The sequence below is a fragment of the Moschus berezovskii genome, chromosome 18, assembly GCF_049115385.1.
Source record: "Moschus berezovskii isolate FMDL1 chromosome 18, NW_MosBer_1.0, whole genome shotgun sequence".
Taxonomy (NCBI): domain Eukaryota; kingdom Metazoa; phylum Chordata; class Mammalia; order Artiodactyla; family Moschidae; genus Moschus; species Moschus berezovskii.
The window spans coordinates 65,241,594-65,268,613 of NC_142477.1; the positions used below are offsets into that span (position 1 = coordinate 65,241,594).

General features: G+C 38.8%; 1 protein-coding gene across 16 annotated transcripts in view; it reads left to right on the forward strand.

The window, feature by feature from the left end:
* MAST4 (microtubule associated serine/threonine kinase family member 4) overlaps positions 1–27,020 on the forward strand; it is a 642,435-nt gene that overhangs the window by 509,974 nt on the left and 105,441 nt on the right. For all 16 annotated transcript variants that reach the window (XM_055421937.2, XM_055421941.2, XM_055421938.2 and 13 more), the window contains one exon: positions 1,182–1,270. In XM_055421937.2, the coding sequence (XP_055277912.2) occupies positions 1,182–1,270 (89 nt within the window). The remainder of the gene's footprint in view (positions 1–1,181; positions 1,271–27,020) is intronic.

Sequence of the window (27,020 nt, forward strand, 5' to 3'; positions counted from 1 at the left end):
AGGTAACCTGCTGGTTTTTATTATCCTTTTCTAACCATGGTTATGTGGAGAAGGCAATGGCAAGCCACTCCACTACTCGTGCCTAGAAAATCGCATGGACAGAGGAGCCTGGTGGGCTGCAGTCCATGGGTCGCTACTAGTCAAACACGACTGAGCGACTTCACTTTCACTTTTCACTTTCACACATTGGAGAAGGAAATGGCAACCCACTCCAGTGTTCTTGCCTGGAGAATCCCAGGGACGGCGGAGCCTGGTCGGCTGCCGTCTATGGGGTCGCACAGAGTTGGACAAGACTGAAGCGACTTAGCAGCAGCAGCAGCAGCAACCATGGTTATGATGTAGTAGTCTGTGCTGCAGAAAACCAAAGGAAGATAATCAACCATTGTGTTATGCTTTAAGGCTTGTGAAAGTTACTTTGGAGTCAAATTAACCATTGTCTAACTTTCTAGTAGCAGAAGCAGGAACAAAATAGTTGTCCTGTAGTTGTTGCCCTGTGCATATATGTAGCAATTTATTTCCACTCACTGGATACCAGGATAAAGAACAGTAGGTAATGTGCCTATGAGAAAAGCCCTTCGTTGTTATTTTAATACAAACTGGAATCTGTTTTTATGATTCCAAAAATATTTATTTTAATAAGGAATTTGAGTGCGGTATGAAGATGAAAAATGAATGAGTAGTGAAATATTTTACATGTATCTTAGGCATTAGCTGTTTTATTGACAAAAGGCACAAGTATGAAATTTGTCTAAATAATTAGATTTTTAATTAGTGCATCATTGTAAGATTAATGTCATTGCGCTTCATTGCATGTAATTTTGTATTAGAAATTTCATGTCAACAAAGATGCTACCTGTGGTTTGCTGATTTGAATCCTTATCACTTGTGTGTATGGCATGTTACCTATTTTCAGTCAAGAGCCAAAAGAAGGCATTTGATTATAACTTCACTGGTGGTGAAGAATATTGATTGTGTTATATATGATATGAATATATTATGTTTTCTACTATTCAGGAAACAACCACCTTTCAAATATTAGTGACTGCATATTGCAAAAATTTTAGAAGTAACATGAGCAGATAGATTGCTCAATCTAAGCTATGTCTATCTTGAACATACTTGAACATTATGGATGCTAGGTTCTCTTGTTTTTTAAACCGTTTTTCCTTTCCTTTTGGCAGTTGTCGAACCAGCAACCGGAAAAGCTTGATAGGCAATGGACAGTCCCCAGCATTGCCTCGGCCCCACTCACCTCTTTCTGCTCATGCAGGTAATGAATTACTTTGAGTTCTGTTTTACTTATTCTTGTAGTTTTTTTTTTCTTGCTAGTTTTGTTGAAATTCAGATGTGTCTCCACACCTTGTTTTCTTGGTTTCTCTATTGCTTTATCACTCGGTTGTTCTTTTTGAGAAGTCAACCCATCCTTTCTTTGAGCACATGAACTCTGAAAGGGAGAATTCCTTTTTATTCCTCACGAGGTCTTATTTCAGGTTTTTTTTCCCCCCATGTCTAAATTTGTGGATGATGCAAGTCATGCTTCTATGTTAGGATTTCCTTTTGGACATATAGCCGTGATAATTCACATGCAGTGAATTAGTGTTAAGAACTGTAGGGAAAGAAAAAAAGCTTTCTCTCTCCCCTCCTTAAGTCTCCACTGGGAACCCCGGTAACCAGAGACAAACTGCAAAAGAAAAGCATGCACATTTATTTAATATATATTTTATGGAGCATTCATAAGGAAATGAAAATCCAAAGAAACAGTTAAATTAGATTGTTTTTACAGTTTTGATCAAGAGTGGGGAGTCGTGCAAAGATGTATAGGACAAAGGTGGGCTAATCTTAGTGAGCTGGGGAAATTCAGCAAGACATGTTCGTTCAGATTCTTCTGTGTCCCTTGTCTTCAGAGATAAGAAGGCTGCTTTCCTCCAGGTGTGGAGAGTGTGCCTTTCACATGAAGGTTTTATGACCTGCTTATGGGGCGAGACAGAAAGCCCTTCCTCCATACGTTGTTCTTCATATCCCTTCACCTTAAAATATTCAGTGTGCCAGTGTTCTGTATTTTGGGGTCTCAAGTCCTAATGTGTGTCAGAACTATTCAGCATTTTTCACCCTAAAGTTGAACTTACTTGTTATATACATTAATTATCACAAAGAATGATGCTCTGAGCAGTCTAGAACATGTCTCCTCTTATATGTGGGCAAGAGTTTAAAGTCTTACCTGCCAGTGGTATATAAAACTTACCTTTACATCTAGACCCATTGCAGGCACAAAGAAGATTCAAAAGATGAGACTTTTGGCCTCAGTAGCTAATTAGAAGGATGGTAGAGCCACACTCCAAAAACTATAAAATGAAGACTGCTTTTTATTTTTTTAAAAATTCTGTCCAAGGTGGTAAAAAAAAAGGGTTAATTCCAAGCAGGAGAGTTTGGGAGCTATTGAAAGAGCCACTTGCACATGTTGTTGAAAGGTGAGCAAGACTGGGGGAATTCCTAGTGTGTGGCTAGAGTGTGGGATGTGTGTGCTTGATTGTATGGGAATGTAAAGGTGAAAAGGAGAATGAGTTTTGACTTTGAGTGCCTTTCAGAGATTTTGTGGAGGATCTGTGGGAAGATGTGCTCAGGATTATGGAGGATGTTGGGTTAAAAGAATAAGTGATTAAGCCCTACCTCTGATATACTCTTGTGGAAACTCTCACATATAGGTTTTTGGATGGTGTTGATTTTATATTTAAACTGGAGTATGAGTGTCCCCTAGAAAGCGGTCCTTTTGCTCAGTGGGGATCTCCAGTTGAGAGTGGAAGTTATCTAAACATGTTTGGGGATGAAACAGGAGAGAGAAAGAGGGAGGTAGATGGCCCTTTGGAATGAAGTCTTATTTTCCTCATAAATAAAAGATGGTAAAGTTAAAAAAGAAAAAGATAAGTTCATAAAATTATGATACTGTATGCAGTAAAACTACTCACGTCCAGAAATAGTTCAGTTCAGTCGCGCAGTCGTGTCCGACTCTTTGCGACCCCATGAATCACAGCACGCCAGGCCTCCCTGTCCATCACCAACTCCCGGAGTTCACTCAAACTCATGTCCATCGAGTCGGTGATGCCATCCAGCCATCTCATTCTCTGTCGTCCCCTTCTCCTCCCGCCCCCAATCCCTCCCAGCATCAGAGTCTTTTCTAATGAGTCAACTCTTCACATGAGGTGGCCAAAGTATTGGAGTTTCAGCTTTAGCATCAGTCCTTCCAATGAACACCCAGGACTGGTCTCCTTTAGGATGGACTGGTTGGATCTCCTTGCAGTCCAAGGGACTCTCAAGAGTCTTCTCCAACACCACAGTTCAAAAACGTCAATTCTTCAGCGATCAGTTTTCTTCACAGTCCAACTCTCACATCCATACATGACCACTGGAAAAACCATAGCCTTGACTAGATGGACCTTTGTTGGCAAAGTAATGTCTCTGCTTTTTAATATGCTATCTAGGTTGGTCATAACTTTCCTTCCAAGGAGTAAGCGTCTTTTAATTTCATGGCTGCAGTCAGCATCTGCAGTGATTTTGGAGCCCAAAAAAATAAAGTCTGACACTGTTTCCACTGTTTCCCCATCTATTTCCCATGAAGTGATGGGACCAGATGCCGTGATCTTAGTTTTCTGAATGTTGAGCTTTAAGCCAACCTTTTCACTCTCCTCTTTCCCTTTCATCAAGAGGCTCTTTAGTTCCTCTTCACTTTCTGCCATAAGGGTGATGTCATCTGCATATATGAGGTGATTGATATTTCTCCGGCAATCTTGATTCCAGCTTGTGCTTCTTCCAGCCCCGCGTTCCTCATGATGTACTCTGCATATAAGTTAAATAAGCAGGGTGACAATATACAGCCTTGATGTACTCCTTTTCCTGTTTGGAACCAGTCTGTTGTTCCATGTCCAGTTCTAACTGTTGCTTCCTGACCTGCATATAGGTTTCTCAAGAGGCAGGTCAGGTGGTCTGGTATTCCCATCTCTTTCAGAATGTTCCACAGTTTATTGTGATCCACACAGTCAAAGGCTTTGGCATAGTCAATAAAGCAGAAATAGATGTTTTTCTGGAACTCTCTTGCTTTTTCGATGATCCAGTGGGTGTTGGCAATTTGATCTCTGGTTCCTCTGCCTTTTCTAAAACCTGCTTGAACATCTGGAAGTTCACGGTTCACATATTGCTGAAGCCTGGCTTGGAGAATTTTGAGCATGACTTTACTAGCATGTGAGATGATACCCCTAGACAAAACTTTATAGAAACTCCTACATACATATACAAGAAGACATGCCTAGACTACTCATAGAAATGTTACTTGTAGCAGCTAAACATTTAAAGGAATGCGACCCAAATGCCTATCAGTTAGAAAATGGGTAAATGAACTGGGGCATAGCTATCCACAAAGCATTGTGTACATAGTAAACAAATGAATTAGCACTCAAAGATGGTGTTGGGCATTAAAGCTAGTTGCAGAGAATCATACTTAACCCATACCTGTAAGGTTACCAGGACGCTACATGCAATGTTTTCTTTAGGGTTACACACACGCACACACATACACGCATAAATATGTATCTGTGTATATACATTTGTGGGCTTCCCAGGCGGCTCAGTGGTTAAGAGTCTGACTGCCAGTGCAGGAGACCTGGGTTCAATCCCTGGGTCAGAAAGATCCCCTGAAGCAGGAAATGGCAACCTACTCCAGTATTCTTACCTGGAAGATCCCACGGACAGAGGAGCCTGGCAGGCTACAGTCCACGGGTCACAAAGAATAGGACATGACTTAGCGACTAAATAACAACAGCAACAAATACACATTTGTAGTCAGAGTCTAAAGGAAAATACGGTCATTTCAAAGACCCATCTCATGGTAGCAGTTACATCTGAGAATGTGTGAGGAGGTATAATTGTGGAGAGGAGGAAGCAGTTGCTAATATGTTTCCAAAGCTGAATGGTGAGTACACAACTATTTATATTGTTACTTTTATACTTTGGAGATATATATTGCATTATTGTCATTTTAGTGAAAGCTGACCAGAGGGTCAAGCAAGATCAAATACTTTACCTAGGGGCTGAAATTATCCTTTTGTTTTATCTTTTTTGTTCCTCTGTCAGAGTGCCACCAGTATAAACTAGGTTCTAAGTATATGATAAATGTCATTTCTTTTATATCGTTGAGCTATGATTTAAAACATTTAGTCCTACTCCTCTTTGTAGTGTTCTGTATTGATTGCATGATGCTGTTGTGCCCATTGATTAGGCTTTTATTGCATTGATTCTTTTCAGTTCTGATATTGATATTAAAGAATATGCAGTTAGACTTTAATGATCCTTTTAATTATTTTTCTTTTCTCTATGGAGAATTTTTTCCCCTTCAAAGCATAGTTTTGTATCTAATCAGAGGAATAATGGGCAAAGAAAATCCTGTTTTTCAGGTTCCAAGAGACTTTTTCTTTATGTTACAGAGGCAACAGGTTGTCATTCACTCAGAAACTGTAGAGAAATCTGTCAGACTTTTTGTGAGAAATGGTGTTTATCACAGTCTGGTAGGTTCCTGTTTCTTTATAAAAAAGAAGAAAAGGTTAAATAAAGGACCTGTCCTCACATCTTGGTAGTGTGAAATGCCTTCTCACCTCATCCTGTTGCTACATTCCCTACTATGAATGGTCCACAGACACCAGGGGACAGTTCCTGGTTGTCCCCGTGAAAAATGAAAAAAAAACAAGTGCCACCTCTCACTGCTTAGTCACCCAGCAGATACACTTTCTATTTTTCTTAGGTGAGGATTATGTGTCAGGCCACTCATCACTTACACATGAATTTATGTCTGTCAGATGAATCGGTAGAAGTGAAAACATTAATTTATTTTTGTAGATGTGTCAGTAATGCCCTGAGGAAGAAGAGATACTGGCATCGTGTTTTGGAGCTTATCTCTGGAGACAAAATAGTGTTCGTTGACAGACAGGGATTCCTAAAAGAACTATGATCAGGACAGTCCCATTAAAAGAAAAAAGAAAGGTAAAAATCATAAGTTTCTAATGATAAGTGTGAAATTTAATGCAGACGCCTCAAAGGAAAAGACTAGTATGTCTCTCCTGAATTGAAAAGTTTTATATAACGAAAACAAAGTGTGAAAAATATTTTTAAGCCCGTAATTGACAGACATCTGATTGCCTTAATATATGAAGAGCTTGTGTAAATTAATATGGAAGTGGTGAATGCACCAGGAGAAAAATAATCAAAAGATGTAAAAAGGTGTGTCACAGGCAAAAAATTAAATTGGCCAAAAAATTGTGTGAAATGATGATTCATTTCTGTTATAAGAGAAATATGAACCGGAATAATGAAACGGTATTGTTCACCTAGCATACTGTCAAAAATTTCCTAACACGGATAGAATTGACGATAGCAAGGTTGTGGAGAAGCATCCCCTCTTATATTACTTAGGTGTTGATGTGAATTGGCACAGCACTTTTAGTTAGTTTGTGATATTGGTTAAAACTGCAACTCCATTTATCCTTTGGCAAATCCATCTCTAGGAATTTATCTTACTGATGTCTCACACGGTAACAGAAAAGAGTAAGTCTAGCCTTGCTTGTAACTAGCAAATGGAAAGTTAAGTTGTTACCACTTTATTTTTTATTGTACCCTTTATTTATTTAGTATACCCTTTGTTTATTAAGGGGACCGCTTATTTAGTGTACCTTTTGTTTATTAAGCATCTGGTTTAATTTATCATTATTTATTATTTAAATAATTTATTTATTATATTAACTTAATAATAAATTATAATTCATTATTAATTTATTATTTAAAATAATACAGGTATATAACCCAAGACTTCATGTTTGTTACAAAGAATGAGGTGGGGGCTTTTATATTCTGATATATGAACGCTGCCCAAGATAGACTATTCAGTGAAAAAATATATTGTGTAATTTTATATAAGTGTGTGTGTGTTTGATTGCATGCAGACATGCATAAATACTTGTATATTCATGCATATTCATAAGGAGTTTTTGGAGAGATAAATTTAACAGTTTTTATCTTTGGAGAATAGGAAGGTATGGAAATTAGTGTGTGTGTAGTGCTTTTATAATAAAAGAAGTTTCTGTAAATACAAATGAAACAAAGTAATGCCTGATCTGGTTCTCTATTACTATACAATAAATTACCAAAAATTTAGGGGCTTAAGAGAATATCCATTAATTGATCTTATAGTTCTATACAAGTCTAGGTAGGCTTGACTTGTTTGACCTCAGACGGGTTCTCAGGGTATCTCAAGGGCAAAATCAAAGAAAGAGAAAAGATAAGTTCCTAGTTCTGTAGGAACCCTCACCTTTTTTTTTTCTGTTCAGAGTTTTATTTGTCCAGAGTCAGTGTTGGTTGTTGACCTTAAAAAAAATTAAAAAGTTATTTTACCAGCAAAATGAGTTTATTTTGGGATGGCAGAAAGTTGTAATTTGGCACAAGCAAATTTACCTTAAAAGGTAGATCCAAAAATCAGAAGAGAGGCTTTTGCCTTTACAGAGGAAAAGAAAAAGTTGGGAGGAGAGTCCAGAGTCTTGGTGGCTTCTTAGTGGCTGAGCTGTTGCTAGGCTAAGAGAAATTCTTACCTCCCTTTGCTGGGGTCTGAGTGGCAGTGTGTGAGAGCTCCCCCTTTAGGACTTCCCCATTCCATTTAAAACAAGGTTTATTTTCAGACTGGGCTGATCTCTTATCTGTAGATTGAGAAAGAATCTACTTCAAGCTCATACAGGTTGTGGACAGATTCAGATCCTTGTGGTTGTAGAATTAATATCCCCATTTTATCCTGACTGTTAGCAGGAGGCTGTCCTCCTCCGTCTTCAAGGTTGCATTGGCAATCCAGTCATTCTCATGGTTCATATCTGTAACTTACTCTGCTATCAATCAAAGAAAATTGTTTTAAAGGGCTTATCTGATAGGGTCAGGCTGCGTCATATAATCTCTGTGTATTAAAGTCAACTGATACGGGACTTTACATCTGCAAAATCCCATCATAGTGGTACTTAGAGGAGTGTTTGCTTGAATAACTGGGGGACAGGTGTCTTGAAAAGACCATGTTTAGAATTCTGGCTACCACAGCATCACTTCAATACTTTATTTTTATTTGAACGGCTAAGTATAATCTCTAAGAGATTACAGAGGATGATCCACAGACTAGATGTAGATAAGTAAATGAGACCGATTAGACTTTCAGAGCCCCAAGATCAAACGGTGCCCCACTGGTCAAAATACCTAACCTTTTGTGTCTTCAAGGATTATCTTACTGGGAATTTGCAGCTGGCTACTTAGATTCATTTATATGAGTGTTTTTTGAAGGAAAGATAGAAAGTCTCACTTTTCTATTGCAACTCTGGAATTATTAAAGACAAGAAATATTCTTAATCTATTCTATGTTTTCATAACCTATTAAGTTAGTATCTACTTGGGAAAACTTTAATAAATTACTGTCTGTCTGTCTATTGTACATATGGACCTCGTTTCTGAAGGATTAGTCACCACATTATTTTCTGTTCTGCTCACCAGGCCTCTCTTCAAAGATATAACTCAGCTAAAGGAGGCCCCATACAGGTGAAAATAACCAGAGAACTGGAGAGATTTTGTGAACAATACAACTCCAAGTAGAAACTTGCAAAACTCAGAAAAGTGCTAGGGTAGGCATATGAGGTTAAGCAATGAAACACCCCAAATCTCACTGTTCAAAACATGCTGTGAACATCTTGATGTGTATTTCTTCATTATTTTCCCTTCTCTTCACCTCTACCCTTGGAGCATTGTCTTAACAAACACAGCCCAGAGTATAATGTGGTTTCCAAGTAGAAACTATGAGACACCGTGTACATGTTTTCAATAAAGCGTTTATTATTTCAGAAAGCTACGAGGACCTTCCTTTTTTGAACTTGTGCTGGAGTCTCTTTTTGAGCCACACATTGGTCTTGCCACTTTAAAACTTGCTGTCCTGGTATTTCTGCTGTATCAGTTGTACTCATTCACCAGATGTGACTCTGAATAGATGGGATAACCAGGCACTGGTTTTGCAGACGGGCATGCTGATGCGAGGAGTTGAAAGTCACTAGACTAGCAGGGAAATGGAGATAGTGAATGATACACAGAGCAGAATAATAAATTCAAAGAACAGCATCTGGGATAGAACAAGGTTTGTCAACATTCCAGGGTGCCAGAGACGTACATGAGAGCATCCCTGATGTCGGTGAGGAACTTCATAGTAACCTGCTGCCCTGAGAATCTGAACCCTAAACTCTGAAGATTTGTAGCTGGGGGGTAAGGTGTTTAGTAAAACCTGAAATGTTGGCCCTGTGTGCCAACCAAGTCCTTGAATCACTTACCAACATTCATATGACCCTGTGCCATTTTTAAGGTATGATAAAATCTCAAGAAATTTTGCATCCTCTGTTCCCATGACTGATCTTCAAGGCTGATATGGTTAATAAATAAAATGTGATACTCTGATTGTGACAGCAAAGCAGATAGTTTGTAGAAAATATGAGAAATTTATGTGGAAATATAAATCCCCCTTAAACCCACTATCCAAGAATAACCCCGCTGACATTTTTCTGTATCTCTTGTCTTTCTTTCCTATATGTATTGTGTGTATGTGTCTCTATATATTTGTCCATCTGGCTGAAATGCCTATGTTGAAACTATCCTTACTCCACTCTTGTCAATACTTGTTATAGTTTTTCAGGTTCCATTGATACAGGCCAAACATAATACCACAGTACCAGTTTTATTAATATATAATTGGCATGTAACATTGTATGTAAGATATACAACACAGTGATTGTATATCTTTTTTTAATGACTGCCACAGTAAGTCTAGTTAATATCTATCACCTCACATAGTTACACCTTTTTTTTCTTATGAGAGCCTTTAAGATTTACTCTTTCAGCAACTTTTGGATATTCAATACAGTATTGCTAACTATAGTCACCATGTTATACATTGCATCCCCAGAACTTATTTATTTATCATATAACTAGAAGTTTGTGCTTTTTGATCAGTTCAGTCAGCTCAGTCGCTCAGTCGTGTCCGACTCTTTGCGACCCCATGGACTGCAGCACGCCAGGCCTCCCTGTCCATCACCAACTCCCGGAGTTCACCCAAACTCATGTCCATTGAGTCGGTGATGCCGTCCAACTGCCTCATCCCGTCATCCCCTGTTTGATCACCTTCACCCATTTCACCCACCCCCCACTTCTGGCAACCACTGTTTTTGTGGCTTTTCATTTCTTCCATTTTGTTGTTCTGAGTTTGTTTTTTGTTTTGGGTTTTTTGTTTTGTTTTGTTTTTAGATTCTATATATTCCTGAGATCATACAATATTTATGTTTCTTTGACTTTTTTCGTTTAGCATAATGCCCTCAAGATTCATCCATATGGTTGCAAATGGCAGAATTTCTTTCTTTTTTTATAGCTGGAGAATATTCTGTTGTAGACGCATACCCCATTTTCTTTATACATCCATCTGTTGACAGATACTTAGATTGTTTCCGTATCTTGGCTATTGTAAATAATGGGAGTTCAGTTCAGTCACTCAGTCGTGTCCAACTCTTTGCAACCCCATGAATCACAGCACGCCAGGCCTCCCTGTCCATCACCAACTCCCGGAGTTCACTCAAACTCATGTCCATCGAGTCGGTGATGCCATCCAGCCATCTCATTCTCTGTCGTCCCTGTCTCCTCCTGCTCTCAACCCCTCCCAGCATCAGTCTTTTTCAGTGAGTCAACTTGTCGCATGAGGTGGCCAAAGTATTGGAGCTTCAGCTTTAGCATCAGTCCTTCCAATGAACACCCAGGATTGATCTCCTTTAGAATGGACTGGTTGGATCTCCTTGCAGTCCAAGGGACTCTCAAGAGTCTTCTCCAGCACCACAGTTCAAAAGCATCAATTCTTCAGCGATCAGCTTTCTTCACAGTCCAACTTTCACATCCATACATGACCATGGGAAAAACCATGGCCTTGACTAGATGGACCTTGGTTGGCAAAGTAATGTCTCTGCTTTTTAATATACTATCAAGGTTGGTCATAACTTTCCTTCCAAGGAGTAAGCGTCTTTTAATTTCATGGCTGCAGTCAGCATCTGCAGTGATTTTGGAGCCCCCAAAAATAAAGTCTGACACTGTTCCACTGTTTCCCCATCTATTTCCCATGAAGTGATGGGACCAGATGCCATGATCTTTGTTTTCTGAATGTTGAGCTTCAAGCCAACCTTTTCACTCTCCTCTTTCACTTTCATCAAGAGACTTCTTAGTTCCTCCTCACTTTCTGCCATAAGGGTGATGTCATCTGCATATATGAGGTGATTGATATTTCTCCCGGCAATCTTGATTCCAGCTTGTGCTTCTTCCAGCCCAGCGTTCCTCATAATGTACTCTGCATATAAGTTAAATAAGCAGGGTGACAGTATACAACCTTGATGTACTTCTTTTCCTATTTGGAGCCAGTCTGTTGTTCCATGTACAGTTCTGACTGTTGCTTCCTGACCTGCATACAAGTTCCTCAAGAGGCAGGTCAGGTGGTCTGATATTCCCATCTCTTTCAGAATGTTCCACAGTTTATTGTGATCCACACAGTCAAAGGCTTTGGCATAGTCAATGAAGCAGAAATAGATGTTTTTCTGGAACTCTCTTGCTTTCTCCATGATCCAGCAGATGTTGGCAATTTGATCTCTGGTGCCTCTGCCTTTTCTAAAACCTGCTTGAACATCTGGAAGTTCACGGTTCACATGCAGATGTCTTTTTAAGATACTGATTGTTTTTCCTTTCAGTATGTACCCTAAACTGGAATTGCTAGATCATATGGTAGTTCCATTTTTTAGGGAACCTCCATAGTATTTTCCACAGTGGATACTCCAGTTTACATTCCCATCACTGGTGCACAGGGTTCCCTTTTCTCCACATCTTCACCAATGCCTGTTATCTTTTTTCTTTGATAATAGCTAGTCTTTGATCAATAGCTTTGATATTCTAGTATCAATAGCTTTGATAATAGCTAGCACTTGTAAACTAAATATATAGTCATTTTAACGTGTGCATGTTTTCTTAATCTTTTGTCATTTCACTGAATTTCTTTTCTGATTCACGGTTGATTTTAATGTTGCTTTTTGATTAATGTAAGTTTTTTCTTATTTTTAATTTTGTCATCTAGTTTGTCTTTTTCTTTCTGATTTCTTCCATTTTTTTGTTTTATCTAGTTGTTGTAGTTTCTTTCTTTTTTTTTTTAATAAGACTGATTTTCCTCTAAGAATCTAACAGGGCTATTTTGACCTCTCTGTTTCCCCTGCCTCTTCATGCTTGACAAGCTTACTATCAGTGAAGTGCTTCTTCACCTCCTTGTGTTCTTAGCCTGCCATTTAGGGTGATGGTTTTGCCAAGCACTGAATCAATTTTTGAGCAGCAAGAGTTTTCCTGAATTCTTCCTAACTTTATAGGCTAGCCTATGAAGGGAGGAGATAGCAGTAAAAAAAAAAAAACAAAACCAAAAACGGCATTAAGTCAGTTTCTGTCAGCTCGAGGAGACCGTACACATATATATTTCTGCTCAGGTATTTGTGGCCCCATCAAGTTTGCATGCAGTCCACAGAGGGAAAGTTATTACTATGTATTTTAGTTTGCTGGTGGGAACAAAATAGAGGTGAATGATCTTTAGGTATCAGTGAAAGATTTCTCTTTAGATTAGGTTAGACTAGAGACATCACCCTGAGCGTTAAGAGTGCCTTTATTTAATCTTTTTTGTTTTGTTGAGTTTCACGCTTTCAGCAAGTTTTCTGTGCTTGAAATATTATTTGCCAAGTTGTTTAAATATGCTTTGTAGATCTTTAATAAAAATGCTTGATCAGCAGGGCAGTGACCTCCTTTGTCTACACAGATGTGATGGTATAAGACAGATGGCTCCTTTGCCTCTTTATATTTGAAGAATAGGACAAAGCAAGATTGCTTCAGAGTCTTGGCAAATTGATGGCCAGCCTTAATGGAAATTAAGCTTGCTGATGCCCCATATAACCACTCTTTCTTTGAAGTGATAGAAACTTTCTTGTTTTACTCAAGAGCAATTGCTGATATGGCCACCCATTATTTTTTTTTTTAATTCTAAGCAGATCTTAACAAAATCAACTTAAACTTGTGAAACATTGTGTTCAGTTGAGAGTGCTGTAGTGTCCTCCTCACAGTTTCATTTTATGTAGGTCAAATTAGCAAATCATATTGCTAAATCCTTGGGTAGACATTACCTTGGAATCATATGCTTGTCTGCTTTTATTAAAACCTTAAATGGGCTCAAGACCAGATTTCTTCATCTAGTGTGAGTGTCCACAGTGTATGATTTCATGGTACATTTGTTTGTGACTTCAAGTACTTCATAAATCAGTTTCTCTGAATTATAGAGAATACATCTTTTTTATTCCATACTGTACCCACAGTTTTGTTTTTTTCTTTTTTGTTTAAACCTTAGCCTTTGTGTAAATACCAATTGTTGGCTTGAGTAATGACCCATCTTGCCCTTCCTGCTTAAGGAAAAGGATGATAAAATCAGATGAACTGACGTCATTGTGTTTTCCTAGTTTGGGGTATGGCTTTGTGTTGAGTCACTAATCAGGGGTATAAACCAACATCATTAGAATTTGTTACTTACTTCATGCAGCTCCATCTGCTCTCTGACCTGCATTTATCATTTTGTTTCTTTGAGAAGAGTGTAATGTTTATATGTTATTTTCTTAATAATAATTTAATGACTGGCATGGGCTTCCCTCGTGGCTCAGTGGTAAAGAATTAGCCTGCCAATGCAGGAGATGAAGATTTAACCCCTGGGTTGGGAAAATCCCCTGGAGAAGGAAATGGGAACCCATCTTGGCAATCCAATATTCTTGCCTGGAGAATCTCAGGTACAGAGAAGCCTTATAGTCCATGGGATCGCAAAGAATCAGACATGATTGAGCAACAACAGTTCAATCCAATCCAGTCTTTCCCCAATCTCTAGATAGTCTTCTAAATCTAAATGTAGAATTTAACCCAAATGGTCATTGATTTAGCTTTTTGGTTCCTCCTTTATTACAAATTTAAGCTTTTGAAAGCTTACTGCTAAATTTAATGCACCCCTTTGTTAATGAATGTGGCCTAGTTTTGTCTTTGTAAATATAGGTCTCTTGGGCAGCACTTAGGAAGATATTACTCCTCCATCCTTTGGGAAGAGCTCTTCCTCTTTTTTTTTTAATCCAAATCTTTTTGTGTTTATGCATAAGACACTCCTTGGAAGGAAAGTTATGACCAACCTAGATAGTATATTAAAAAGCAGAGACGTTACTTTGCCAACCAAGGTCCGTCTAGTCAAGGCTATGGTTTTTCCCGTGGTCATGTATGGATGTGAGAGTTGGACTGTGAAGAAAGCTGATCGCCAAAGAATTGATGCTTTTGAACTGTGGTGCTGGAGAAGACTCTTGAGAGTCCCTTGGACTGCAAGGAGGTCCAACCAGTCCATCCTGAAGGAGATCGATCCTGGGTGTTCATTGGAAGGACTGATGCTAAAGCTGAAACTCCAATACTTTGGCCACCTTATGCGAAGAGTTGATTCACTGGAAAAGACTCTGATGCTGGGAAGGGTTGGGGGCAGGAGGAGAAGGGGACGACAGAGAATGAGATGGCTGGATGGCATCACCGACTCGATGGACATGAGTTTGAGTGAACTCCGGGAGTTGGTGATGGACAGGGAGGCCTGGCGTGCTGTGATTCATGGGGTCGCGGAGAGTCGGACACGACTGAGCGACTGAACTGAACTGAACTATGGATTTTCTTCTGCTTGGTTTCTGAAGTACCAGTTGGATCTTAATTACATATTTTTCAAGTTAGAATTGACAATATCCATCACTGACAAACTGATGGATTTGTGGGGTAAGATGCAGTTAATCAAAGGTGGCTTCCAGATGCCTTGCTGAGAATGTGCGTCAGTGAAAGGGCGGCTTCCCACGGTTCAGGAGACAAGCGCAGGTTTGAGGTAGCGCTTAAGAGTTCACTTTGCTGTTACTGGATTTAAGATGCCCATGAGACATTGAAGTGATGTAAACTAACAGTTGTTACATGGGGGCTGAAACTCAAGAATCTGTGCTGGTGAGAACAGCCTGGACTGTGCATTTATCGGTTCAGTTCAGTTCAGTTCAGTCGCTCAGTCATGTGGGACTCTTTGCGACCCCATGAATCACCGCACGCCAGGCCTCCCTGTCCATCACCAACTCCCGGAGTTCACTCAAACTCATGACCATCGGGTTGGTGGTGCCATCCAGCCATCTCATTCTCTGTCGTCCCTGTCTCCTCCCGCCCCCAATCCTTCCCAGTAGCAGAGTCTTTTTCCAGTGAGTCAACTCGTCCCATGAGGTGGCCAAAGTATTGGAGATTCAGTTTGCATTTATAGATAGTATTAAAAACCTGGGGATGGGATAAAATCATTGAGGGAAAGAGTTTTAGAAGTGTTTAAGATGAAACAGTGAACTGAGTCTCTAAGGCCAACATTTAGATGTTCTGAGACGACGAGAAACCGGAAAGCAACTGAGAAGCGGACACCTGAGAGACAGCGGGAAAAGAGGAGCCAGTGTCACAGGTGCCAAGAGAAGACAAGGGCTCCCAGAGAGGGGCGGGTGAGTGCTAGCATGAGGCCAGCAGTCTCTCTCAGGCACATAACAAAGATTTGTTGAAATATAAATGAACTGTTTTTAAAGAAATGCAGAGTTCCTTTTTGACCAAAAATGCACCAAACTTCTGATCAAAGACAAAATTTGTTTCCCGCCCAAAGAGAAAAATCCTCTTAAATATCAATCTGAATACTTGCGAAGCCTTACACATTACAGTGCATTATTTTAATAACCATATTTAAAAGTCATTTTAGTAGGTCTTACATTTACCTTGTCCATAATATAATCTGTTTCTACCATTGCTGAAAGCCGAGATGGTGCTATTGCTTTTTTTTGTTTGTTTGTTTGTTTGTTTTTGGTAATTAATTTATTTTTTATTGGAGGCAAATTATTTTACAATATTATATTGGTTGGTTTTGCCATACATTGACATGAATTCGCCCCGGGTTTACATAAGTTCCCTCTCTGAACCCCCCTCCCACCTCCCTCCTCCCTTTATCCTCCCTCTGGGTCATCCCCGCATGCCAGCCCCGAGCAAGCTATTGCTTTTTTTACTCTTCATTAGTTCCAATGCTAAGGTGCTTTACCCCTTCCCAAGTCCACAGAGCAGTCAAACAAGCCAGCATTTCACTGAAATTAAGGCGATCTAAACTACTGTCTGTCTGATAGAGAATAGACATTGGAGATTCTTGAAGTTACTATTTTTTTTATGAGAATAGAGATTCTTATAAATTTTAGATGGGTAAAAAACTCGAGTCTCAAATAGCCCAATTTCTCGAAAGTTAGTGAGATGTAGAATCTTCTTAATTTCAAATTTTGGAGATTAAAGTAATTAGCTTATCAACTTTGTCTTCTCTGAGTTTAGACATTTTCAGATTTAAATTTCCTAACTATGATGATTATGTATTTCACTGTTTTAAAATATATAAATGACATGTATTATTATGTCTTCTAAGTCTCTGGGAAGCTTATGTATTCAGATTGGCCACCCAAGAAAGCCTTTTTATCTGCTAGTTGAAAAATATTGGATTGCCTGCTGTTTAGGGTTGTTTTTTTTAAAGAAAACTTTTAATTTTGTATTAGCATATAACTGATTAGCGGTGTTGTGATAGCTTCAGGTACATAGCAAAACAACTCAGCCATATATACATATGTATGTATGTATCCATTCTCCCTTCAACTGCTCTATTATCTACACTGCCATGTAACACTGAGCAGAGTTCCCTGTGCTATATAGTGGGTCCTTGTTGGTTATCCATTATTAATAGAGCAGCGTGTACATGTCCATCCCAATCACCCTAACTATCCCTTCCCTGCTAGGGTCCCTTTTATTCTGAGATACATGATCAGTAAATGATGACCTAGAAAGTGAAAAGGTACATTTAAAATTCTTGCAGAATCACTTCTCTCCTCACTCTTGAGGTTCTCCCAGCCTGATGGTCTCAGACGGGACAGTCTGCTTTGGCGACCGTCGCGGTGACGTCAGTTTTCTGGCACTGTGATGCTTCTGGCATCGTCCTCACTAGCTTCCTCCCAAATTATCTCTGAACTTGAGTGAGAAATTCTCAGCTATATGCAAATACAGACAGTGTTCTTCAACCTGTTAGCTGGTGACAGTATGTGGATTCATATCACGGGAAAACTACCTCTTCCCCAGAGATAAAAGAGCGTGCGGCGGGGGTCCTGTTAGCCTGGGGGTCAGCCAGCTGTCTTCATTACACACTCAGGCCCTTGGTGGAAGGCTGTGGGTGCCCTCTCAGGCAGCCTGTAAAGGGGAGTTAAAGTCTGTGATTTTAATTCAAGTGCCTATACTAAGGAACATTTCCCTAAATACCACATATAGCAATGCCATCTCTGTCTTTGAACTTTGTCTGGCATAATTACGACTTCTACCCTAATGACGCCTTAATGCAGATTTTTGTATTTACTGCAGTAATGTGTGAGTACTTCTCCACAAAGCCATGCAAATTGCAGGCTTTTTAAGCTCTAAGCTTCGATATTAGGAGTCGCAGTGGGTAATTGCAGAGGTTGTCATGGATGTTAAGGTGTACATACATGGGTAATCATCACAAGTTTGGAAGGTTCAGCTGTGGAACAGGAGCCCATCCACACGCTGATGGTAGAGTTGATAGCAGATTTGGTTTCTATAGACTAGGGAAGGGAGAGTGGAGATAATTTAGGAAAGCATGCATACAAGAAGAGTCATAGACTTTTAGGAAGAAGAGATCAGTTTTGCTTAAAAAATAGATTTTTAGGTTTTTAAAAAAGTTCTTTAAAAACCTTTTTTTTCCTGTTCACAAAAGCTGTACATGTTTATTATGGAACATTTGGAAAATATAGGAAAGTATAAAGAAGAATATAATCATCATTTATATTCTTATTCACCACTCAAAATTAACCACTTAATTCGATATTTATTTAAATATGTAGATTTTGCACATCTGCCTCTATTATAATGTTTATAACATTTATGTATATGTAAATTTGTACATACAGACATGTGTTTCCCTGGTGGCTCAGCTGGTAAAGAATCCACCTGCAATGTGGGAGACCTGAATTCAATCCCTGGGTTGGGAAAATCCCCTGGAGAAGGGAACAGGTACCCACTCCAGTATTCTGGCCTGGAGAATTCATAGACTACATAGTCCACAGTGTCGCAAAGAGTCATACATGACTGAGTGACTTTTACTTCACCTATAAACTTAAATCTGCACTTGTACACATACCTTTGTGTATATGTCTGTGTGTTTGTGTGTGTGTATATGTGTATATATATAAGTATGGGGTCAGATAAAAGTTTGTCTATTTTCTTCTGGTACTGAGATTTTTACATACCATTAAATACTTTTCTTTGTTTCAGATATTTGGTTTTCAGGAGTAAAAAATATTCCATTTCTTGAATGTGCCATAGTTACCTCCCCGTAATGAGTATTTTGGTTATCTCCAGTTTTTTTTTCTTATGAGTAATATTGTGGTGAACAATATTGTAACATGAATGTTTGTGATCAACTTTGATTAGTTTCTCAGCCTAATCTGGGAAGGTCTTCATTAAAGTGCTGGCTTCTATTGTCTTGTATTTGTGTTGTTGGGCCATCCATTGTTGTCTGACTGAGATTTTTGAGTCCTTAAGAATTACAGATTAGGTCCACAGGAAATACTATTTAATGTTTGCTGCAGCTGACATTTAATAAGCATCAAGAATGTGTTGTGTAGGTACCAAAATAATCTTTCATGTATCCATCATGTACATCTCAAGAGTGTTCTCTAGGTGGAACAATAGTTAGCTCTATAAACTTCCAGGAACTTTGTACCCACTGACATCACGGTGACTTGGTAATAGTGAGATAAATGGAAAAGGAGCTCTTACATAAAGCTGAGAGTTGTTCCCACTTCACACTGTGTTCCTGATGTCCCAGGTGTTGAGGACTAGACTAGTGCAGAAACCTCCAGCTACTATGTAACTCAGTAATCCTGCTCCCTGTACCCTTTAATTTGAGATCGCAAACTATTAATAGAAGTACTAAATGGTATATGTAATAAACACTGGACCTCAGCTCTGCCATGTATCAGCAGTGTTGATTTGGGCAAAGCACTGTGTAAATCTGAATGTCCTTATCTATAAAATGGAAAGAGTAGAACTTTCCCCTTGCAGCTTCAAATGACTGCTTAAATGTGACAGTATTGTGATACTATAAAGAGTCAAACAGTGTGGAGTTTTAGGAAACTATCAAAGTACTGATAACCAATCTGAATTCATCGTGTAGTTAAAATGCTAATATTATATAGTGTGTAAAGATAGATCGAATTAGAACAGTCTTGTTGCAGTCTCCAGGTGGATTGCTGCTGGTGGAACGTGGCCCCCTTGTAACAATCTCTGTTGGCACACGTTTGTAGTAGTCTGTGATATTTTCATTTTGGCATACCAGCCTTTGGAGATCCCTCCCCTGTGTACTGTACTCTGGTTTACAGCTGACTTGGGAAATAAACAGCATTTTTTTTTTTAAAGCCACTTCCAGTGGTTCAGAACCACAGCAGTTACAGTGGAGCTGCCCTGGGGTTACGGAGTTGGAAGGATGTTTGGAAGTGGGGTTCGCTGTCCCCCACTCCACCTTTGCTTCAGCCAGAGAAGATCAAACTCTGTCACATTTTGGGCTCCAAAGTAGTCTTTGTCTTGAGTGAAAGATTTAGCATGTACACGTGTTTGCACATGCATTCGGGTTTGAACGGTTCTACGGGCATTGAGACGCAGTGCGGCCAGGGGTTGAGGATCACATGGCTTGTTGGTGTCAGAGCCGGGTCTGGATCACTGCCTACCACCTCTGCCTCTTGGACTCCTCCCAGTGAGACTGTGGAAGCTGGCCCTCAATATGTAATACCTTCTGGAGGGATTCGGGAAGACCTGGGACATTCCCCCTGTGAGCTTTTTCTCTTGCCCCCAGTTTCAGATTTATTTATTTATTCATTTCATTTCTTTGTTCATTCATTTATTATTGGTTGCCCAAATAAACGTTTTGGCTAACCCAATATTTTAACCTTAAATCCTATGTTTCATTTTGCTGTTGTTTCTTTATTGGAGGATATTTGATTTATAATGTTGAATTCCTTTCAGATGTACAGCAAAGTGATTTGGTTATACATATAGCTATTCTTTTCAGATTCTTCTCCTATATCGGTTATTATAGAGTGAGTTCTCTGTGCTGTACTATTTGTCCTTGTAGATATATAGGATATATATAGCAGTTTGATATATATCAGTTCAGTTCAGTCGCTCAGTCGTGTCCACCTCTTTGCGACCCCATGAATCACAGCATGCCAGGCCTCTCTGTCCATCACCAACTCCCGGAGCTCACTCAAACTCATGTCCATCGAGTTGGTGATGCCATCCAGCCATCTCATTCTCTGTCGTCCCCGTCTCCTCCCACCGCCAATCCCTCCCAGCATCAGACTCTTTTCCAGTGAGTCAACTTGTTGCATGAGGTGGCCAAAGTATTGGAGCTTCAGCTTTAGCATCAGTCCTTCCAATGAACACCCAGGATTGATCTCCTTTAGAATGGACTGGTTGGATCTCCTTGCAGTCCAAGGGACTCTCGAGAGTCTTCTCCAGCACCACAGTTCAAAAGCATCAATTCTTCGGCGATCAACTTTCTTCATAGTCCAACTCTCACATCCATACATGACCACGGGAAAAACCATAGCCTTGACTAGACGGACCTTTGTTGGCAAAGTAATGTCTCTTCTTTTTAATATGCTATCTAGATTGGTCATAACTTTCCTTCCAAGGAGTAAGCGTCTTTTAATTTCCTGGCTGCAGTCAGCATCTGCAGTGATTTTGGACCTGTTTCATATATAGCAGTATATATATGTTAATCCCTAGTGGTGGTGAGCATAGCTACCTTCCAGAGTAAGCTTTGACTCAGTGTTTTCTAGGGCCAGGCACAGTGTGTAGATGAGTGCTTCATTTCTGATTCTTCTACTCTCTCAGAGAGCTTGGTCCCACGCCTGAAGTGGAGGAGGGGAGCTCAATTTTTTTTTTTTTTAAAGAAACACATTGGTTTACAGGCATTTTGTTGTTACAGTTATTCATGTTGTGTTTTAAGGATAGAGAAAAATGCCAGATTATTTTAGGAATGAACTATTGCTCTGATACATGAAAAAAGTAACTGGTAGTCAGGAGATGAGCAGGATAATGGTATACTAACATCATCAAGGATGGTCAGCTGGAAATTGTACCTACCAAGTAAACAAGTGTGCTGAGAGAGAAAATCCCTACCATTGTAATGAAAACTGTACACCCCCTAATTATACTGCTGCTGAATCTCATGCTGACATCCTCCTCATTGGTGGAGAATCTCTGATACAGGTATGCTAAAGGATTTCCCCTCAAGCATGAATGTTCCAAAGTGGTTCATCTGTTAAGGTATCAGATGTTAGTAAACTAAAAACCAGCGTGTGATTATTTGCACTATTTTTCCCTTAGATAAAGAAGCACTATGTTCATATTTTTTCCTTAAATAAAAAGAAGTGATATTTCAGGTTAATTTTCTTAAAGTTTTACGGTAGTCTGCTGTCAGTTAAGTCTCTTTTTTTGGCTTTAATTTCTCTTAAAAGAGGAGACTGAATTACATGTATTTTCTTTCTAATAATCTTTTAAAGTATTTCTTTTAAGGCTTTAGTTCCACATTCCTAAATTTTTTGTTTGTTTGTTTGTTTTAAAGGGGTTGTTTTCACCCTGTGTTTTTGGTATTGATTCATATTAGTCTTATGTTCTTTATTGGGTTCATGCTTTAGGATCTGAAGGAAAATGTTCTCTCAGCATCTAAAATATTAAGAAAAATGTTGGTTGGGATAGTAGGTTGGCCTCTGCAGATCTAAATGGAGGCAGGGGGACATGACTGAATGCCCCACAAGCGTTTTCTAGATACGGTCACTTTTTTTCATCATCATCTGAGAATGGATGCTCCATTTGGACTTTTGATGGGAAAACTGGTTGTCCTGTTGCCTGGGCATCTCAGGCCACCTTGAAGGCTTTTCCCTTGATTAATTTGTATAGTGTTACATCTCAGTTAGTGGTAAATATATCTATAAACTGGAACTTTTGGGCTTGAAAACCTCCTTTTGCACATGTGGGAATATTCTGGAACTCTACAATAGTTACCGGAGTGACCAACCAGTCATTAAAGGAATGAATTTAGTTTTGGAGGTTTTGAAAGAGGGAGAGGTGGGGAATGGAGGCGGGGAGGGAAGTGTGAGTGAATGTGTGTGTATGAGATCTTCAGGCAAAGAACATGCCCCACTTCAATGTTAAGAGATGCAAATCATTAAATAGGCCCAAAGCAGGAAATGAAGCAAGTTCCTTAACTGGTTAAAAAAAAATAGCCTGCTGCTTTGTGAAATCAGTAACTTGGGTCAGGAATGGACATATTCTAGCATTCTTGAAATTGAAAAAAAAAATATGTGACTTAGTTCACATTTCTTTCTTTTGTGCCATTATTTCAGTGGAATTCAGGAAATGTCTTTTAAGCTTATCACTAGTCATTTCATTTGACAGTTTTGATTTCAAAAGAAAAAGACCAATGCAAATTCTTCTCCCTCCTCTGGAGACCCAGAAGACTTGTAACATCAAGAAATGTACACAACTTCCCTGACAATGAATTTCACATAACCAGAAGCAGTCTGCTTTGTCAGTAGTTCTGTGAAACTTTTCATTTCATCCCTCCTATTCTTACTGTTGATACAAATGAGGGATACTTATTTCTTCCGGTGATGTGAGGTTTTAACCACTTTTGTCATGAATATGTTCTGTCTAACCTGCTTCTACTTACCATTCTGTTTCCTGAAATAGCAAGATAATAGTTATTATTTGAACTAGCAAAATAGAAGTTACAAAACCTGATTTTAGTCACTGACTTTAACGTACCTCAGAGTGAATGGTTGACATTTGGTCAACCCATTTGGTGTTTAGTGGTTATTCACGCACAGAGTCGGACATGACTGAAGCAACTTAGCAGCAGCAGCAGCAGCATGCTTTTCATTGGACTATTTATAACAGCCCACCAACCCCAATTTGTGAAACTGCAGTAATACTGGAGATTAAGACTATATCAATGATTGGTTACATCTTTAGGGAAAACACAACACGATTCAAAAATAGTTCATGGCTAGATCTCAGAAACAGTATGATAATTAAATAGGCAGAAGCAAAGGTGAATTTCAGCCTCCTGCACTGCTTAGCCCTACAGCAGGGTCTTCATTCCTGGGCCAACAATCAAAGCATCTGACAGACACTTCCCACAATAGGAAAGCTGCTTTTTGAGCTAACCAGAGACATCTACTGCCTACTTTGCCCCAACAGCCTCATATTTCTGTGTCAGAATTTTTTCTTTTTTTAATTAAAAATTTTTTAAAAAATTGGAGTATAGTTGATTTAAAATTTTGTGCTAGTTTCAGGTGTACAGCACAGTGACTCAGTTATACCTGTATTTTTCTTTTTCGGATTCTTTAACCCATACAGGTTTTCACAGACTATTGAGTAGAGTTTCCTGTGCCATATGGTTATTGATCTTATATAGTGTGTGTTCATCCCAAGCTCCTGATTTATCCCTCCCCCACCCATGTTTTCCTTTTGGTAAACTTAAGTTTATTCAATATCTGTATATTTCTGTTTTGTAAATGAGTTCATTTATATATTTTTTTAAAACTTAGATTCTACATATGAATGATATCATATATTTGTCTTTCCCTGTTTTCTGTGTTAGATTTAAGAAACTATACTTTCTGGTATTAACATCTATGCCAGATAAATTGGGGATTCATTAATTAATTTATAGCAGTATCTCCTCTTGGTGGCAGACCAGATAAAATGGCACAAAAGCAGTCATGAAAGATACTATTAAGGAAGACTTTCCAAGTTGGAAGAAAAATTGAGTGAAAACAACAACAAAAAGAAACGGAGAAATAAAACTGTGCCCTATGTAGTCCCAAGATTTAAATTTTTGAAAGTTTTGAGTAATGAAGGGAAAACATCTGAACGGGGGGTGGGGGTGGGGTGGAAACTAACTGTTTACAAAGGAATAAAATTGATACTGGCCTCCGACTTTCTACAAATTGCTTTGTAATGGTGTTGTAATCAAAGACTTCTATTTGCTAAGATATTATACACATATATATTCGTGTATATAAATATATTTGTATTAATGCATTATCATATGTTTGAGGTCATATAAAATATACTTTCTGTATCTTTCCTGAAAAACTCACTTAAAGATAAGTAGAAAGTGACTGAGAGTTAATTTAAAATGAAGAACTAAAGAATTGTAAGGATGGAGTAAAAGTGTACAATGGTAAGTGTTAATAGAAAAATAAAAGTTTGAAAACGTTTTTTAAAAACGCAGAAATATAAATAATGACTCACCAATAGCAATATAGATTGGAACTAATATCAACTAAAATGAGAGATGAAGGTGTGGCAAAAGTTTGTATACGCCTGAACTCCTTGATTGATTTTGGAAAGTAGGGTAGGAAACAAGAGTTATACTACATCCCTTTTGAATTTATTAATCAGTAAAATATGCATTCAGGTATTTATCTTAAAACTTAAAGATAACTTTAATAGCATGAAAAACAATAATTTCCTGGTACATTAAGAAAATACTCATATAGCACAAAATAAGAAAACCACCAACAAATTCATTTTTTAAATGTAAATGTTAAAATTTAATACAACACTGTAAGAATCATTTACTGTAAACTCCTGAGGTTTATCCCAAGAATGCTGATTGTTTTAATAGTATGAACACAACTAAGACATCATAATAGTGGGTCAGCTGTTCATCAGAATAGATGGTGAAAGAACACTCTATAAAATTAAACATCCATTTCAGCTAAAAATTCTTTAGAGAATGAGAATGAATAAAGAATTCTGTAATGTAGTAAGACATACCTAATTTAGTCTTACTTTAGAAATACTAGAGGCATTCTGTGAAAATCTCTCCCCATTAATATTTAACTTTACTCTAGAGGTTCTTTGCAGACAAGCAGAAACATAAAACTGAGACAAAATCTATAATTCGAAGATGGTAAAATTTGTTAAATTCAGATGATATAAATAACCTAGACTATCCAACAGGATAAGGTATATGTTAAAATTAATGAAAGCATTCATTAAATAGATTGTATGCATGATGAATATACAGATATCAATCTTACTGTATATTGCCAGTTGTAACCAAATCAAATCCCTTATGATTATACAGTGGAAGTGAGAAATAGATTTAAGAGACTAGATTTGATAGACAGAGTGCCTGATGAACTCTGGACGGAGGTTCATGACACTGTACAGGAGACAGGAATCAAGACCATCCCCAAGAAAAAGAAATGTAAAAAAGCAAATTGGCTGTCTGACGAGGCCTTACAAATAGCTGTGAAAAGGAGAGAAGTGAAAAGGAAAGATATATCCATCTGAATTCAGAGTTCCAAAGAATAGCAAGGAGAGATAAGAAAGCCTTCCTCAGCGATCAGTGCAAAGAAATAGAGGAAAACAATAGAATGGGAAAGACTGGACATCTCTTCAAGAAAATTAGAGATACCAAGGGAACATTTCATGCAAAGATGGGCTCAATAAAGGACAGAAATGGTATGAACCTAACAGAAGCAGAAGATACTAAGAGGTGGCAAAAATACACAGGAGAACTGTACAAAAAAGATCTTCATGACCCAGATAATCATGAAGGTGTGATCACTCCCACTCACCTAGAGCTGGACATCCTGGAATGTGAAATCAGGTGGACCTTAGGAAGGATCACTATGAACAAAGCTAGTGGAGGCAATGGAATTCCAGTTGAGCTATTTCAAATTCTAAAAGGTGATGCTGTGAAAGTGCTGCACTCAATATATCAGCAAATTTGGAAAACTCAGCAGTGGACACAGGAATGGAAAAGGTCAGTTTTCATTCCAATCCCAAAGAAAGATAATGCCAAAGAATGCTGAAACTACCACACAATTGTACTCATCTCACATGCTAGTAAAGTAATGCTCAAAATTCTCCAAGCCAGGCTTCAGCAATATATGAACCGTGAACTTCCAGATGTTCAAGCTGGTTTTAGAAAAGGCAGAGGAACCAGAGATCAAATTGCCAACATCCACTGGATCATCAAAAAAGCAAGAGAGTTCCAGAAAAACATCTATTTCTGCTTCATTGACTATGCCAAAGCCTTTGACTGTGTGGATCACAATAAACTGTGGAAAATTCTGAAAGAGATGGGCATACCAGACCACCTGACCTGCCTCTTGAGAAACCTATACGCAGGTCAGGAAGCAACAGTTAGAACTGGACATGGAACAACAGACTGGTTCCAAATAGGAAAAGGAGTACGTCAAGGCTGGATATTGTCACCCTGCTTGTTTAACTTATATGCAGAGTACATCATGAGGAACACTGGGCTGGAAGAAGCACAGTCAGTCAGTCAGTTCAGTCGCTCAGTCGTGTCCGACTCTCCGCGACAGCGCGCCAGGCCTCCCTGTCCATCACCAACTCCCGGAGTTCACGCAAACTCATGTCCACAGAGTCGGTGATGCCATCCAGCCATCTCATTCTCTGTCGTCCCCTTCTCCTCCCGCCCCCAACCTTTCCCAGCATCAGAGTCTTTTCCAGTGAGTCAACTCGTCGCATGAGATGGCCAAAGTATTGGAGTTTCAGCTTTAGCATCAGTCCTTCCAGTGAATACCCAGGATTGATCTCCTTTAGAATGGACTGGTTGGATCTCCTTGCAGTCCAAGGGACTCTCAAGAGTTGGAAGAAGCACAAGCTAGAATCAAAATTGCTGGAAGAAATACCAATAACCTCAGATATGCAGA